General features: G+C 42.2%; 2 protein-coding genes across 2 annotated transcripts; both read right to left on the bottom strand.

Moving 5' to 3' along the window:
- Positions 1-572: 572 nt before the first annotated feature.
- Positions 573-8403, bottom strand: gaa (alpha glucosidase). Its single transcript, XM_072369038.1, has 19 exons — positions 7561-8403; positions 7045-7196; positions 6711-6876; positions 6410-6506; positions 5970-6089; positions 5691-5809; positions 5338-5469; positions 5010-5120; positions 4784-4897; positions 4560-4644; positions 3089-3206; positions 2798-2931; positions 2516-2667; positions 2108-2256; positions 1828-1969; positions 1626-1724; positions 1313-1477; positions 995-1147; positions 573-865 (listed from the first exon to the last, which is right to left on the bottom strand). The coding sequence occupies exons 1-19, from the start codon at positions 8089-8091 to the stop codon at positions 800-802; spliced, it is 2805 nt and encodes a 934-aa protein (XP_072225139.1). The 5' UTR covers positions 8092-8403; the 3' UTR covers positions 573-799.
- A 1273-nt stretch (positions 8404-9676) lies between these two features.
- Positions 9677-17486, bottom strand: LOC140272952 (sterile alpha motif domain-containing protein 9-like). The gene is made up of 3 exons (XM_072368465.1): positions 17345-17486; positions 15607-15672; positions 9677-14342 (listed from the first exon to the last, which is right to left on the bottom strand). The coding sequence occupies exons 2-3, from the start codon at positions 15608-15610 to the stop codon at positions 9709-9711; spliced, it is 4638 nt and encodes a 1545-aa protein (XP_072224566.1). The 5' UTR covers positions 15611-15672; positions 17345-17486; the 3' UTR covers positions 9677-9708.
- Positions 17487-17946: the final 460 nt, after the last annotated feature.

Raw genomic sequence — 17946 nt, 5'->3', positions numbered from 1 at the left:
GGTCACTGATGAAGGCTGGGATGCCGTTGGTCCATCATCAGGACCAGAGCTGGAGTCAGAGCATCGCCTCACACTCCATCGCTGTTGTCTTCACATGCCTGTTTAAAACCGGTTTTAAAATGGTGATACACAATCAATCTTTTCAAATAATGTATATAAAGAATACGGCAAAAGTGGAACTTTGAATTTAGAGGGAAAAAAGGAGTCTTGCATCACATCTAAAATAAATCATCCATATTCTTATTCTGCACACAGTTTTTATATAGATGTTAATTCTGCTGCAGTAATGAAATAAAACGGTTAACTTCAATTAGATCAGGCTTGTATTGTTCAATATATTGTATAAGACTACTACAAATTAGTAAATGCGACATCTTAGAGGGATAACAGAACACAGGTAAAACCATCAAGACAAATCAGGTTTTTTCCTCCATATTTTATTTTTTTTCTAAAAAAAAACATACTTTACAATAGAAAAATGTCATAAAAATATACATATGTGCATGCCATTAAATCACCCTAATTCAGCGCATCACCAGTTCTTCACCCCCCCCCCCCCCCTCCCACTCAGATCCGTTTGATATTCTCATATTTTCTTTATAAATCTAATGGTCACAAAGGTTCTCATCTTGAAAGAAGAGGTAAAACACACGTGAAGTGCATAATGAGCTGTTGTATAGCTGCAGTTGCTCAAAGAATTCTGTTGGTGTCACTGCAGGAAAATAGGGCTGCTCTTTTCAGCAGCTGTGCAGAAGGCAAAGGCTCCCTGCGGCCCCCCAACTTAATGAAATCCAGTGCATCAGAAAGCCCACTGAACAGTAAATGTCTTTGACATGGGTAAGGCCAAGTTTGTCACTGTCAGAACCTATAGAAAAAAATGAAAAGGCAAAGATATTTTTGGTTGATTGACATAACAGGTAGAAATAAGTGAATATAAATGCAAGTGAAGATGGACTGAGAGAGATCATTATCTGCTAAGTGACACAAAACTCACCTTAGTATCAGCACGATATGTGAAATCACTGACTTTCTCCCCATTTGCTAATACGTAGAGAGGCGGTAAGGGCACCCCAAACACCTGAAGCCTCCCCAGCACTAGACTCTCCAGGGCCCCACTCAGCTTCAGAGGGTCACTAACAATCTGAGACTGAAGCAATGGATGAGAGATTTAGGAACAATTTATATTTATCTAAATACATAAAGAAAAAACTGTCAGTGTGTCGTAACTTTTGAGCAAAGCAGCTGCACAGCTAAATGCAAAACATGGCCTCAGCACCTGTCCAAATGCAAACATCTCTCATCTCTTTCCCACCTGTCCGGCAATGAAGATAACGTAGCAATAATTTTGCATTTCAACGGTGTCGAGACTGTCTCCGTCATCCCAGAACAAGTCACCCGAGGCCCAGCCCCCTTCTGTCAGCGCCACCGTCAGGAACAAAGGCCGTATGCGTGAGGCTGTGGTTGTCAAAGCAGGCTCCTTCACAAGAAAGGAAGACGAAAGGAAACATGGCGCAAAGTTTTAAAACACTCGATATGCAATATACACAATATATCACACGATCGCTTACAGTGAACCCGAAAAAGATACAGGACCCAGCTTTATTCTGCCGGGTTCTCACACCCACCTGTTGGGGAATAATGTGTCCCTCCCTGACATGGATATTGATAGTGTCCAGTGGAGCTGACAGGAGCAGGTACTGACCCGTGCTGTAGAATGGCTGACCCTACATAGAGATCATAAGGGAAGCTAGTGAACACTAGTGACAGGTGCTGCTATAAGACGCCACAATACTTATCAGTAACAACTAAAACTTAGTGGCAACTCACGTTGTGCAGGCTGTACCAAGTGCCATTTGGAAGGTATGCATTTATTTCTACTGCCCCTTGCTCTAAAACTGGACTGATGAGAAGTGAACTCCCCCATAGGAACTGTTGGTCTATGGTCTGACAGTTAGGGTCAGTGGGAAACCTGAGAGTAATACAAATATAGATTAAGAATCAACTGTGATGCTTTAATTACTTTGTTTTTACGCTACAGTTCAAGATTAACAGACACATGGGGAGAATTACTATGGAGAGGAGGGGAGAAGTAGAAGAAATGACATACTCAATGAATAGAGGCCTGGCAACAGTGTCAGCAGAAGTGTGTGCATGATGGAAGAGTGTGTAGAGGAATGGGAGAAGGGAGTAGCGAAGATTCAGTGCACTCCGCATGGCTGCCTGGGCCTCCTGCCCAAATACAAAGGGCTCCTGAGGCTGATGGACAAGAAAAGCAGAAACAAAAAGATAGTGAGAATAGAGGAGATCAGCTCTATTTACAATACATGACACGGATGGACTGCTCTACTCTGGAGACTTTGTAAAGTAACATTCAGGCCCACAGGTCGTCGTGAATCCACATGACATATGTCAAAAATGAACAGTGCACAATATAAATATAATATAACACAGATTTCCAAAGCGGATGCAAACAAAGTGCACACAGTTAAGCACAAGAACAGTGTCTGTGCCTCACAGCATTGGGTCTGTCATTGTGGTTTCTCATAAATGGGTAGAAGGCGCCAAGCTGCATCCATCGCACACACAACTCCTCAGTGGTGTTGCCTCCGAAGCCACAGACGTCTGCCCCCACCAGAGGCACCCCGAAGAGGCCGAACTGCAGCACCGCTGGGCAGGAAAGACACAAGCGCTCACTGTAAACGTATGCAATCTACTCTCAAACTACGGTAACTTCAATAAAAGAAAGAAAAATTTGTTTAAATATAATAACAAAAAGGCGGTGTTGGATTTTTCTCACCGGGGACGGAGAATCGAAGCTGCTCCCAGTCACTCCTGACATCTCCTGTCCACACTCCTGAGAAGCGTCCAATGCCGGGAAAAGAGGAGCGAGACAAGACGAAGGGTCTCTTCCTTCGTATCTTCCTGAGAGCACTGAGGTTGGTATATTCATTGAAATGCAAAAGTATTTTTATTAGTTATATAACTCCCTGCTGAATCTTTTCTTGGTTTGTCAGCCAAGTGATGTCAAATTGGCTGACTTTTAGCCTCATTATATTCTGCAATCTACAATTCCACTGCATGGTCTAACCTGTGCGTCGCATACGCCTCAGTCAGCCCGTAAAGATTGTGCAGGTTGTAGTGAGTGGACAGTTTCTGCTGAGCCGACATACAAAGAGTCCCCGAGTTTAACTGACCTCCAACCACCCCTGCGTGTGGACATTCAGAGGATCACAAAGGCTACAAATTAACACAATGTTGTGAGTCCCCTGTCACTGTTTGGGGCAATTAGCATGCTAGCTATGGATAAGATGAAGTGCTGCACATGCCTAAATGCAATAAGGGCGCTGGCCTAGGGCACCATCTACTGGGGGGGGCATTGCCACTGCAAGTTAGATTTATTTGAGCAGACCTTAAAACAGAACTTGACCTCTTTGGTAACTTAGCAACAGAAAAGGGTAAAAGCCATCAGGTACACACTATTGAAATAAAGGAGAAGTGAATTCTAGATAAAGGTAGTAACAGTTTCCCTGTGTTTTTCTCCCATTTTTAATCGCCGTCTCACTGTCAGTGGTAGTCATACGACCTAAATAAGGGGTTACAGTAGGCTGTTGGCTTACTTATTAATTCAATTCAATTCAATTCAATTTTATTTATATAGCGCCAGATTACAACAATTGTCATCTCAAGGCACTTAAGTAATATAGTTCAATTCAAGCCAATTGGAATTCAATTCATTGTAATCATAATCCAATTAATTCATATAGAGCCAATTCAAAAAATTAATATCCTAGCTAAGGAAACCAACAGATTGCACCGAAGCGTGTCTTCAGTCCAATCTCCCGTCCTGAGCGTGCCTGTGGCGACTGTGGAAAGGAACGACTCCCTTTTAACAGGAAGAAACCTCTGGCAGAACCAGACTCAGGAAGGGTGGCCATCCGCCTCGACCAGCTGGGGTTCGAGAAGACAGAAAAGAGGGAAAAGATGGGGGAAAAACACCATAACGCCATTCAAAGGATATCTGTTGGAACAGGGAAACATACGTTAATAACCACAATAATGTCACATGTACATAAAATCAATTTTGAAATTAAACAGGGGGAAAAAGAGAGCAAAGTGAGGAAAGGTGTGACAGATGAGGTCCCCCAGCAGTCTAAGCCTATAGCAGCTTAACTATGAGATGTTTCAGGATTACCTGAGCCATCCCTAACTATAAGCTTTATCGAAAAGGAAAGTTTTAAGCCTAATCTTAAAAGTGGAAAGGGTGTCTGCTTCCCGGACATTTACTGGCAGCTTATTCCACAAGAGAGGGGCCTGATAACTGAAGGCTCTACCTCCCATTCTACTTTTAGAAACTCTGGGAACAACAAGTAAACCTGCAGTTTGGTTTACTACATAGTTTACTATGAGAATAAACTAGTTATAGTTTATTACTTTTTAGTTTATGCGACTTTTATTTATTTCGAGTAGTGGGTATGAATGTGCGCATCCCACACAAGATTCCCCCATTCTAGAGGAGATAAAATAGCTTTAATTAGTTATGTTTATTCAAAGACTCCTACCGGGTGTGTATGGTGGGTTCTCGAGATCACTGTCGGGACAACCCTCCGTTGAACCCTGGACAAAACTGGCAGGTTCATTCATATCCTGAGTGGAACAAAAAAAAAATCATACAAGTTATTGTTATTTTAGAGATTTAGATGTGCAGAGAAAACATAAATCAGATGTGGACAAGCGGCCTTTGAAGCTTTTGCACGTATTTTGGCTTAATGGCCCATATTCTTACAATCCACAGACCATCCACAGGAACTTGAGAATGAAAATCTCTGATGCAGTCCTCCCACCACTGTCGGGTCTCTGAGTTGGTGAAATCGGGAAAAGCCGTTGGGCCGGGCCAAACCTGTGAACGTAGATGGGCCGTGTGCATGAAAAAAACCACACACCCGGGGTAAACTAAGCTCCACACACACTGCAGGGAGCTACGCATCCTCCTGAAAATGAACAGGTGTTACCTTCCCGATCAGAATGTCTCCGGTAAGGTTTCTAATAAAAACATCTCGCTTCAGTCCGTCATCGAAGGGAGGGTAAGTTCCAGGAGGGCTGGTGCTGCTGATCCCCGGATCCTGGAGCACAAATCCAGTGACAACGCTTCAGCCTCACGTTAAGACATGTTTGCTGCCATCTACTGGATAAAAAGTTCACTTACAGAACAAAATAAAGCAATAACAAAGTTAAGAAACTGGTCTTTTGTGTTGCCTACTTGAACTAAGATATATAGACAAGAAATATATCGACAAATGTGTCAGAATCAAAAGTTTCTTATGTCCTTTGAAGTCATACCAGAATAAGGATGTACTTCATGCCACCCTTATGAAACTCCTCCACCATCTCTGGCAGGTCTCCAAATCGTGCGGGGTCAAAGGTGAACACCCTCCGCTTATTTGCATAATCCAGGTCATTCCATTGTACGTCCTGGTGGTAAAAAAATAAAAATAAATTTAACACCGTTAACAACCAACATGTAAACATGTTGCTCCAACCTGAAAAATATCTTAAAAAATACATTTTCTGAAGAATTTTCATACAGTCCACAACATCGTGGGCGTCAGACACACTTCGGTCTCTAACTTAATTCCGCCCTCGTACCTCGTACTCCTGCACTGTGCTGACTGATGCGCGTGTGCTTCACTTACCATGGGAAAGTTGGCACTGTGCATGTGTCGCGCAACACTCCGAGTAGCATTAGTGGTCGTGTAGCCCCAGCGACAGAGATGAAAGCCCAGCGACCAATAGGGAGGCATCATTGGATACCCTTGCGGTAGATAAATCACAAGCATATAAATGCAATCACTGTTTTTTCCTTTTGCAAGTTTTTCCACTTACAACCTAAACATCTCTGGTATGTATACGTGCCTTTCATTTCACTATTTGGAGAAGCATCACCGAATGCATTACTCTCACCCAAGACGTACCAATGATCTGGAGGTACTGTCGTATCACACTTTGGGGGTCAGGACCCAAGAAAACATACAGATCCAGGATTCCACCGGTTGATACCCAGGTGAGAGCCGGAGTAGGCTGCAGCATAACTTCTACAGAGACATTTCAGAACACAACTATGAATAAAAAGCATCTTCGTCTTTTACATAAACATAGATAAGAATGCAAAATGATATTGGTAATGAAATCTATATAAGCCAACAGAGACTTTAAAATGAAATATCTGTATAACAGACATCAATGGAAATATGATATTAGGTAAGTTCTCTCCACTTAAACAGGAACAAATATGCGCACATAATGGTATCTTCATTGACAATCTATGAAAAAATACTAATCACATTGTGCATCCCTACTTCAATGGAAAGTAATGACAAGAATTGGTAGTGGGATGCTGTGTGTAGAGTAGTACCAATTGCATTGCTATTGAGAAGGAATACTCCATGTGCCATTCCATCTCCCTCCTGTACTATATAAAACGGATGGGAGCCATAGAGGTTAGCATCAGCCTGTAGAGAAAGACAGCGTCAGCAGTCATCCAAAAGAGGAAAGAGGCGAGAAGGTTGATAAACACATGTGTCACATGTATGGGTCCAAATATTTCAGGTCATACTGCGATGTGCTATTTAATAAAAGAGGGATAGCTATCATTTTTGCATGACTAGCTTCACTAACATATCCTTTAGAAAGGGAACCTAACCCTTTGGACTCACGTGAGGTGCCATGTCTCTGTTCCAGAGAGTCAGAGAGGTCCAGTTGAGGTCCAGGAGGAGAGAGGTGTAATGCTCCCCGAGGCCAGACACGAGCGAAGAGGCCAGAGCAGTGGACAGCTGCAGGTACTGGTCAGCAAACAGAAGGGGAGCGACTGTGGTGTTCATGCTGAGAACAAACAATCATCTCATCGGTTTACACTTTTAATTATCCACGACTCTTCACTGGTATTGTAGCAGCAACATTAAGCGAGAGTAAGTTACTAGATGAACGATTGCAAAGATGACCTATGACATTAATCCTATAATCAAATTTAGGGCAGACGAAACCACTTACATCGCTCTTCCATTGTTCTTTCGTCTCACTATGAAACCAAATGGGTTGGACTGGAATTCAGTGGTATACAGGACATCTTGGGTATCAGCTTTGGCCCGAGGAACGTGAGCTGGGAGGGGAACTTCATACCGCTGAGAGGATGGATCCTTTAACTTGAGAGGAAACTCATGTCAGAAGCAAAAAAAAAAAAAAAAAGTACCAACACATCCAAGTTCACAGCGTACAGAAACACAGAGTAGGTAATGTTTTGGTCAAAGACATGTGGGGGAATAAATATAAATACAATTTGCATCATTATTCCCTATCAGTTTACAACAAATCACACATTTTTGTAAGCTAGATTTACCATTTAAACCTTCTGAAATGTTACAAATTACACTAATCCAAAAAACCCAATGATATCATTTGTTATCATGATATATACCTGAATATAAAAGAGCTTTACTGAGCCATTTGAAAAGTATCTTAATCATGTATGTTGGAGAAGAAAGTGAATAAACAGTTTTGAATACTCACAGTCAAGTGCAAGCAGCTCGACGTCTCCTCTGTGACTTCAAGGCTCAGAGTGGAGATATCTTTGGGGAGGTAGGAAGGGCTGGTTCTCGTCAGAGTGGCAGTCTGTCCCTGCCTGCTGGGTGTGAGGGGACCCATTTTATAGCCGGGGTACAAACTGGGGTAGAAGCACCAAGGTGGTCCGACAGAGCCAGTCAGCGGGGAGTAGCAGCATCCCCTCTCCTCACACTCCTCCTGGCTCAGAAGTCTGTCCCTGCCACAGTCAAACCGACTCTCTGGGTCCGTGGTGCATTCACGTTCTCTGGAAAAACCAGAGTTTTGGACACTCTTCGGATGGAAACCACTCTTTGACACGTTTTGTGGTTTTGCTGTATTAAAAACAAGCCGCTGATGCGCTGTTATCCCATTGTAATTGTCACGGACTGACCTAACCAGTCTGGCTTCATAGCTGGAGAAGTGGTGGCTGTACATGAATGCTAACAAGGACAATGCGAGGAGGAGCACAGCGACAGTTAACTCAGACAACAGAGCCATCCCACGAATCCAAGTCAAAGGCTCTCCTTGTGCTTCGTACAATTACAACAGTCAAGAAGTTGTAGCTGGTGTTGTAGCTAGCATGTGAGCTATTTCTGTCGGAGCTGTTTGCTGTTAAGCAAAACCAAATTACGAGCAGGGAAAATAAGTTCTGTGGCAAAGTAGTACAAGCACACGAAAGTAAGATTTCTACCATGAATTAAACATTAATAAACGCAGTAGCATGGCTACTGAAGACGTAGCAGCTGATGCAGCCATGATAGCATCCCTCAAGCTAATGTAAACACTAGGGCAAGCATGATGGGACAAAAATGTTCAAGGCTACTTAAACTTACAGTTACCTCCACTGACATTTCAAAAAATGGATTCATACATAGAATTAATTTATTTGTTGTTATTGTGTAAACTACTAATGATTCAGATCAATTAGATCATAAATACAACCATGAAACTTCCCAGTTTAATTACTTTAACTAAGTAGAGAAATGTTTATGTTCAACTATCCAAATTAGGAATGCCTTATTAAATCATAAAACAGCCTGTGAGCTAATTTCCTTAGACGTGCATAAGAGATATTGTTAAAAAAAAATCTTCACAGATCTTGTTTGGTAAACATACAGACACGAGTATTGAAAAATACTGCACTCACGTGTTTTAGTACTCGGCCTATACACATTATTTGCCATTATGTTGTATTTACCGTATTCTGAGGGTCGGTTCCAGTCTGAATAGGCTCAATCACAAAACCTGGTCCATCATTTATTTATTTATTTTTTAAATTTGGCTTATGATTTAGCTTTAGTGACCACTAAGAGCTATTCACAAATGTAGAGAAATGAAGCGCTGCCAGATCTCGTTTAAACCCCCACTTTACTGCGTTAAGTGCGTTATCCCGTGCTTACGAGGAGGCATCTTTGTTGAGATAGTTTAACTTCGTGTGTCGCGTTTTTCCTGAGTTGTTCCCAAATTACATGACACAAACACATTTTATGGTACCGATCTAATAAAGTCTGTAAAATGCAAAGTCCAAAAGTGAGTCCGCCTGACAAAGCTACCAGTTGTTCCAACGAGTAATTATTTCAATTTGTGTTAAATCCGAGAGACTGATTTGTTTGAGGAATGACACCATGCAGACAGAACCTTAAAAAAATTTATTGTACTCACTTGTACATTTAACATGCATTTAAAAATACGAATATCTGAAGATGTGTATAATTGATCATAAAAACACACAACATAACTGACATAATAATACAAAAAGTATGCAAACCGGCTGACTTTCAGTTCTTCCTCGAGTGCAACCAGGTTTTCAAAGTCTTTGTGGATATAATGCTCGCCTCATGACTGTTGCATTCACCTGTGCATTGCATCTTTTATTGTTCAACTGAAATGCATTAGACTTTTTTAGATGAACATTTTTTAAGACGGCTCAACAAGCACAATTGGAAACATTTGCAAACCTTTTTATTTGCATATTTTACCAGCACTGTTTTAATGAATAACTTGTATAGGGCTAGTGTGTTTTTCATAGATGTAAATAGACTTGCTCAAGGTAATAAGAGGGATATTAGAACCTTGTTTCACCAAGTTCAAACACAGCTACCATTCAAAGACGAACTATTTGTTCACGAGGATGTTGCAGGCAACAGGGCCTCTAAAGGTGAATCCCAGGTAGAAGGTGATGTTTTCATTACTATGCGGCACTGAGGGTACGAACAGAGGCAGGATATTGAACTTCTTTTTCTGAGGGCCTTCAAGGTACACAACTCCATCCTCAGTCCATCCGGAAACAGGTTTCAGCATCATGGCGATCTCAGGACTTTTCCATGCCTCGCCGCGGAACCACTTCATGCGTCTCTCAGAGACTGAGAAGCCTTTTGTGATTTTTTCAAATTTTTTCTTGTGGACAAATTTGTCCAGGCCATTCCCGTTTCCCAGGAAAAAATGGGTATAAATCCTTCTTTTTCGCTGAGGAACGTCTTTAATCTTGGTCCAGTAGCCTTTTTCCAGGTGCTCAACTGCCGACTGCACAATTTCGGATTTGCTTTCTCTCTCATGGTCAGTGTCATGATCCTCTGGCCAGAACAGCATGGAGAGCAAGAAAAGGGCACTTGGCAAGCATTTCCTTTTATCAGATGGAAACTGGCGACAAAGAGCCTGTAATTCTTTCAGAGAAGCTATCTTCTGAGGGTGTGGTGACAGGCAGTTCAGAGAAATGTGGGCTGCTGTGTAATTGACGATATCCCTTTGACCAAAGTTGGCCTTTAATGGGTTTCTGGGGTAGAGAGTAAGGATATACTCCAAACGGCGCACTGCATCCTTTTGGTCGGTTAGCTTGGAAAGTATGGATATTATGTTACCTCCGCCAAGATGATAGATAATCATGCGTTTTTGGAAAGGAGTTAGTTTGGCTGGGACTGCCTGCCCATGTTGCAGAAGCGCCGCAGAATCTGCTTCACTGAAGTACTTCCCATACTCGGAAGACTTTTTTGCCAACCACATGAGCGGGTGGCTGATCTTCTCTTCAGGACTTTCAGGAGTATCTTCTTCATCTGCTCCAATATCTGTCTGGAAGTAACTGAGATCTTCTGAAATCCATTCTAAGGCATCTTGCATTGTCTTGTGAAGTTTTTTCAAACGGCCATGAAATGGTTCCCAGGCACCCTCTAATTCCTCGGGAATGTACTCGGTTAACAGATACTTCATACATTCAGAGTGGCCATTGGTTTTGTCTGCAAACACCTGCAATGAGGAGATGAGTTTAAGCAAGCTGCATCCCACCTCGACCTCAGAGAAGAACCCTGAACTGTTAACGTCGTCCATGTCAGCTTCAGTTGCCCTCTCACATTCTTGAAAGCACTCGAGGGCTTTCAGGGCAGTCTCAACAGCATCAGCTGTATTCTGCGCATTCTTTGGAATGTTGTCATTTTCAATTGCTTTGCATTTAGCTTGGAACCATTTTCTGAACACTTGACCCTTTGTGTCTAGTATGTACGAGTTGTTGGGCAGCTGTTTAGCCGCCGTCTCTGCCCAGTGTTTTGCCTCTTCAAACTTCTCGTAAGTATAATTAAGACGGGCGAGCTGTTGTGCGAAGAATGGATTTTGATGGAAACGTTGGAACGCTTCTTTGAGCAACTCAATTGCTTTGTTGGGGCTTTTCTCCTTTTCGCACACGTGCTCAATGAGTGGCGAGAAGAAACTATCGTATTCGTCTCCTTTACTAATCCTGGCTCGCCTTATGAAGAGTTGTCTCAAAAAAGACAGATACTCCTCCCTCCCAAATCTATGCTCGAAAAGCACATCCTCGCAGAGCAATTCCATTGCCAATCGGCTTTGAGTCCGTTGGTCTCCCAGAAGTTGTCGGAGCATTTCTTTTGCAACAAGTGGGTGGATGATTCTGATTGATTCAATGTGCGTCTTATCGTCTCTCAGGTGCAAGAAGACTAGTTTAGCTTGATCACTGAGGGATCTCTCAAACTCATGCTGGCGAAATCTCTCCATGTGAATGGTTAAGGCAAGCAAAGCTTCACAATGGGACTGAGAGATGAAAGAGTTCTGAACATATGTGTTCAGCAATGCAACATAGTGAATGAGGCGTGTGACAACAGAATGCCGGTCGATATCCTGGAGCAAATGCTTCACAAAGCCTTGAATGTAATCATCAGAGAATCCTTCACTCATCAAAACAAAGGTCAGAATGAACTGAGGCTCATATCGTTCCTCAAGCGCCTGCCGTTTTCCAGCAAACCTCCTCTTTTCTTGACTGGAAAGCTTGTGGGTGACAGACACGTTCTGTAATGGAGACTCCTTGCATCTCCTCTCTGGATCGTGGGAACGTCTGCAGCTCAACAGAATGAAACACGGGGTTGCATATTGGATCCGTTTGATGTTAACGGGAACCTCTAGTTCATTCCTGAGATCATCTAGATATTCTTTGTCTGTGTCTTCAAGGAGGAGCAGCACAGGAAGACACTTCTGGGGATCTTTTTCTTCGTATTCTCTCAGTTCTACTGCATGCTGAGCAACAACAGAGACTGAGTATGAGGACTTCACAAGCGCGCATCTTAGCTCTTTCCTGTTGTTCCACAGGACCTGTCTGGCCACGGTGCTTCCACCACTTCCAGGGTGATGGTAGATGTTTATACTATTCACTGGGGTTTGATCAGCATTAAATTTCAAAGCATCATTGAGAAGTTTGGACGTTTCATGATAAGCGTCTCTTTCGATGACCTCTTCGACATACTTGTGCTCAGCAAGCCAGAAATTCAACCAGGTCACTCTCCCACCGCGGTAGAACTGCCGTTCAATGTTAGCTTTCTCCTCATTGATGAAGTCGCTGCTCGTTTCTTCACAGTGATCGACCGTCAGGATTTCCAGTGAATACATCTGTTCCTCTATCTGCGTTTCAAGAAGACACGTCCCCTTCACAAAGACTGGCAGATGTTTGCTGGCACAAGCGTTCACGGGTTGCACATGCTGCAGAGTTGCATTGACGTGGCTCATTTTCATCCCCACAACACTGGAATTGTTCACAGTCTCGATGCCACATGAACCCTCTGCAAAGCTTTGCCATTTCTGGAAGTTTTTCTCAGATTCACAGATGCAGACGATGTCCTCGTGGCCTTCCATGTCCGTGAAAAACTCATAAAAGGTGTGCAAGAGAGGTTTCTCGACCGGCGACGTGAGAAGAAAAATGACCTGAAATGTGCCCTTAGGCAAGATTTGTTTACAGATCAAAGACACAGATTCCCGCAGGAAAGTCATTTTTGTTTTGATCCACGTCATTTCATCACATGGACTTTCATTCCCTTTGAAGTCAGTGCGGCCATTACAAAAGATCCAACTGGTTTGCTCAAACAGATGCAGGTGGCTTGTGAATTCCTCGATGGTCAGACTGGATTTTCTGTAGTTTTGAAGAAAATGCATGTTCGCAGCATGGTGCTGAAGGTATCTGCTGCACAGACCTGATATCTTTGAGTCTGGGTCAAAGTCGAATACGCAGAACACGTTCATGTTGAGCAGCCAGTCAATGTTGCAAAGGTCATCAGGTTTGAACTGGTTTGTGACCAGTATGAACCATTTTTCCTTTTCGATGAATTTCTTCCCACTGGTCAGCAACATTGTGAGCGTCCTTCCAAGGTCACGGCAGATCTCTGGAGCAAAGAGGAACTGATTTTTCTCTGCTTCCTCTCTTTGAGCGTCTCGATCTTTGACTCGCTGGTAAAAATCACTCAAATCTCTCTCGCTCACTGGCTCCGTTTTTGAGCCTACTCTACGTAGAATGATTTCTCTCTCGAATTCTACTTTGTTAACCGACTCTTTGAAGTTCGGCAGACGGACTGCGTACACCTTGCTCTTGACAATCTTTATCAAAGGCACAATGTCAACCTCAACCACATATTTCTTTTCTGTACTTTCTCCATCCATGACTTCAATGAACCTGGGTGGTCGCACACACTGGCGTACATGTTCTTTGTCAGAAGAGAAGCTTCTTTCAATGTAGTCCAAAGCATCTACATAAATGTCCTTCTCCTCTACAGGGATCCCAATGATCTCTCCGTGCACATATCCTGCATCCTCTTTGCTGTCCATCACACCAAAGTGTATTGTGCCATTTGATCTGATGTTCATACAGCCAGTTGCAAATTTAAGCACCTCTTTGGCAAACTTAGCTTGGAGTCTTGTGCGTTCCAGTGTAGCAGCTAAAGCAAAGGACTTGTATTCGTGACAAGGAGATGTCAGATTGAAAGCACCTGATTCGGGTTGCAGCACTCTGTGCTTCACGTATATGAAATCAATCCCTTCTCCATCAAATGGTCGGGGCTTGCAGTCCTGCTTTGAAGTCAGCATCCATTGTCTCGGAGCAGCTTGTTTCTCCTCAGAAACATTTCGGACGCGCTCAAGAATTTGAGCTGAAGGACCTTCACTTGTTACAGGACGATCCTGAGTTGATCTCGGACTGTTCTTTTGCCCCGACTCAGTTTTTTTGCCATCAATGGGCTTCTTGTCCACTGGAGATTTTTGTAAGGAGCCGAGAAGCTCATCTCTTTTTTGAATAATTAAATGGGCAGGCCCCGATTTCATACCAGTCTCACTTTTTAAAAAGACCTCATTTAGTGTAAGGAGGGTTCGTCCATCCACTTCTTCTTCATGGAGCTTTTTTATGTACTGCTCCTTCACGCCAATCGATCTCAGCCAGTCGCTTACTTCAGCCTCAGTCCAGTCCTTGGGTGACTGCTCTAGTTTGTTAGCTGAACAGTGAGAAGAGACAAAGACAGAATTGTTTATTTTTATTCCTAAAAAGGTTTGAGTATAAATATTGGAACCAATATTTGGTAGCAGCACATAATTTGGACAATAGAAAAATAACCAGCTTTACTAAAGGAGAGTCTGGTATAGGGATGTCACGAGAACGGATACTTCGGTACCAAGTCGATGCGACAATTCTAAAAACGTGACAGTAGTTGTTTTTCTATAGTACTGTAGGTACCTCCGGACCTGATGTGAGCAGCATATAAAACCTACAAGTGTTCTAGTGTGCCGTTAAATGCCAAAGGAACACAGAAGATGGCAACTGCAGCTGCAGTGACAGCTCCGAAAAATAGTAATAGCACCAAGAGTCGTGTCTGAAGTACTTTGTGTTTGAGGCGGATGATCAGGGATTAATAATAGATTCCCAAAAACCTATATGCAAACGGTGCCAACGAGCTTTTCAAACGAAAGGAGGAAACACTTCCAATTTCGCGAAGCACCTCAAAGACAGACATCCAGATTTAATCAGAGAATTCAATGGTCACTTTGCGGGCAAATTCACACCCGTTGTTCTCAGCTGAATTGCTCAGGAAGTATTCGTCGCAGAGAGATAACGCGCATATCACGTGAAAGAGCGGGAGTACGTCTATCCAAAGATGGTAACCGTTTGTCTATGCGACAAAGTGTTATAATTAAAAAATGCAATCTGAATACAGCTCTGCACGTCCATCTCCACACTCATTACTCTTGTTAGAATTGCTCACGAGCTCCCCATCGCATAGATATCAAACGCGTATCAAACAGCGGAAACAGAGCTTTGCAAAGAGTATCTGTACACACCGAAATAATCACGTTATGAAGACAAACGGAACAAAGTTATGTCTGCACAAAGTACGGCTGAATAAGTTGCTGAATAACAGTGTATTCTTTTTATTCATTACTTGAAGGCTACATGCCAGTGCCACTGTTGTTTTTTTGTAATGTTCAAATGTTTTTAATAAAGGAGTATGTTGAAGTACATGGAATTTATTGGGGTTTTTTTTTTTTATCGTGGTATCGAATTGGGTATCGAGAATCGTGGAATTTCACTAGTATTGGTATCGACTACTAAATGTCTGGTATCGTCACATCCCTAGTCTGGTATACAAGGGAATATTTTATACTCATTGTATTATTATTATTATTATATTGTATTGCACATGAAGTAAATGTTAGAAAATGACAACCCATTGAAACAAAGTTCTTTGTGTACATTAGACTCACCCATGATTTCTTTTTCTTCTTTCACCACATTATCAATGATACCATTTAGTTGTCATCTCCTTTCATCTGCAGAAACAAGCACAGCAGTTGGTTATCATCTTATAGCCTCATTTATCTGGTCAAACTTTATATTCAACTCTGAAAATAGAAGCTGATGGTCTGATAGTCCGATCACTGATAGTCATGCCAAACTCTGCCCAAAACATTAATAATAGATGTTTTTTAGGGCTTATTACTGATCTCATATAGTTTACTAACACATGAATAGATAATTTGTTATATTAGCACCTAATTTTAACATATACAGCCATTTGTCACAAGTGTCACTTTAATTTGTTTGAAAAATAAAACACGCAGTGCCCCGCTTTTGTTATTTCTGCACCTCAACTTCTTGTTACTTATTGGCTGACAGGATGCAGGATGAAATTAGCTACTTAATTAAGCAGCTGATTATGTCCAAGTGTCAGTATGTGGGTATGGGTAACACTCGGTTTGTGAATGTGAATTACATCAATGAGCAGATAATGAAATAGGGATTATGAGCAAAGATGGGTAAAGAGTACCACACTCATCCTGCAGCAACACAGCTCCAATAAATACAAAAACTACCACACACCATGTGTATATGATTAGTGGTTTCTCTGTCTCTTTGGTTATTTTGGTTGCTACGGCACCTAATTTCCTAATTTTTAATTTGTTGTTGGGGTTTTTTGCACATTTTGGTTGTTTTGCATCTCTCTTTGGTCATTGTACGCTTCACTGTGGTCATTTTGTTTATGTGTGGTTATTCTATTTATCTTCCTTTACAGTTCTTTTCGCATCCCAATTTGGAAAGCTTGGGTCTCATTCTGGGATAAGAGCAGGGGGTCCATGACTTCTTGGGTCAAAAGTCTTGTGGGTCTTAAAGGGCCGTTCAATAATCTGTACATTCTCAGTTAAAATCAAACATGTCATAAAAGTTTTGTGACTTTTTCTGTGCTTGAGCGCATATTTAGGTATGTTAAGCGAACGCCAACTTAAAAATTGGCAGAACACAGCATTGCCACTTTGTTTGGGGTCCCTCGGGCTGAAAATATCTGTCTGAACTTTTCAGCCACCTCAGACCTCACTGCTGAGCTTAAACCAGGAAGCAGAGAGGTGTCCCACGCAAAGACACACCTTAGAGAAGTAAGCAGTTACTCCACCCAGACCCAAATAATGGCTAATCTGAACAGGGTTATGACATTAAGGAGTGCTGTTGTATTCATGACCAAATGTCACAACGTTATACCAGAACCTCAGGATAGATGCTATATGCGAGGACAAAAGAGGGCCCAATATAGTAGGTTTCCTTTAAAATTCACACAGCTAAAGTAAACTACTTTTGGTCTTTTTCAGTAGATTCCTCTGCCTCTGATTAATTGTTCATACCGTTTTATGAAAGGTGATGAGGATTACGTTTCCTCACGCGGCTAAAAAAAAAAATTAAAAATTAAAATCACATTAAATCCATTCAAATCCATGTAAAAAAAAATGGCTCGGGTGTGATTTCCAACATCCCCTCGGCTTACCAATAGACATATCAAATCCCGCGTTTATTAACCAAAAACCTTTCAGATATGCATGTGTTTGTAAATCGAGGGAAAGATATATAAACTACCGGTAAACATGGCGACCAAAGAAAAAAAAGAGGGGGGGGGTAATAGTATAAAACAATGCATATTAGTCCTGAAAATATAATGAGGATCGTGGTTCTTACCTCTTGACAGAAGCCGAGTGAAAGCAACAGGGTTGCGTCCTCACTGTACCGGGGTGCAGTGTTGCATTAGACCCATTTCCCTCCTCTACAGGCTCGGTTTTGGATGCCCGTCTGACTGCTGAGCCCTGCGGGCTCACACTCGTGCAAGTTTCGTTTTTGAGGAAATGCGTCCACCGCTCACAGCCCACTCCCGCCTTATCAAATTACAACGACACTACATAACCATCTGAAGTCTCTCAGATTATTTTTTTTATCCGCGGAGCTCATATATACGATATTGAGAGTCCCTCCTGCAACGAATAAATACACACATACAGTATGAACGGATGGCAGCGATTAAAGGGATAGAAATAAAGCTTTTTTTATTATTTTTATAAAGTCTGGTGCTTACTCTTGGATAAATCAGTCACACAGCAGTAAACATGCATCATATTTTCCTCACTTTAAGGTCCCCACTAAGCCTGTCCCATATCTTGCTCCCTTTTTTTTTGCCAACAGACACCAATCCACACCCCATCACCTTTGTTGTCATGGCAAGAAACTTAGGGGCTTCATACAATCCACCTTTCCCCTTAAAATGTTGACCTAAAGGTTTTGTTACG

The sequence above is a fragment of the Leuresthes tenuis genome, unplaced genomic scaffold, assembly GCF_036924035.1.
Source record: "Leuresthes tenuis unplaced genomic scaffold, fLeuTen1.0.hap1 SCAF_17, whole genome shotgun sequence".
Classification (NCBI taxonomy): Eukaryota; Metazoa; Chordata; class Actinopteri; order Atheriniformes; family Atherinopsidae; genus Leuresthes; species Leuresthes tenuis.
The sequence above is the reverse complement of the archived record's forward strand: the minus strand, read 5'-3'. Positions and strand labels throughout refer to the sequence as shown.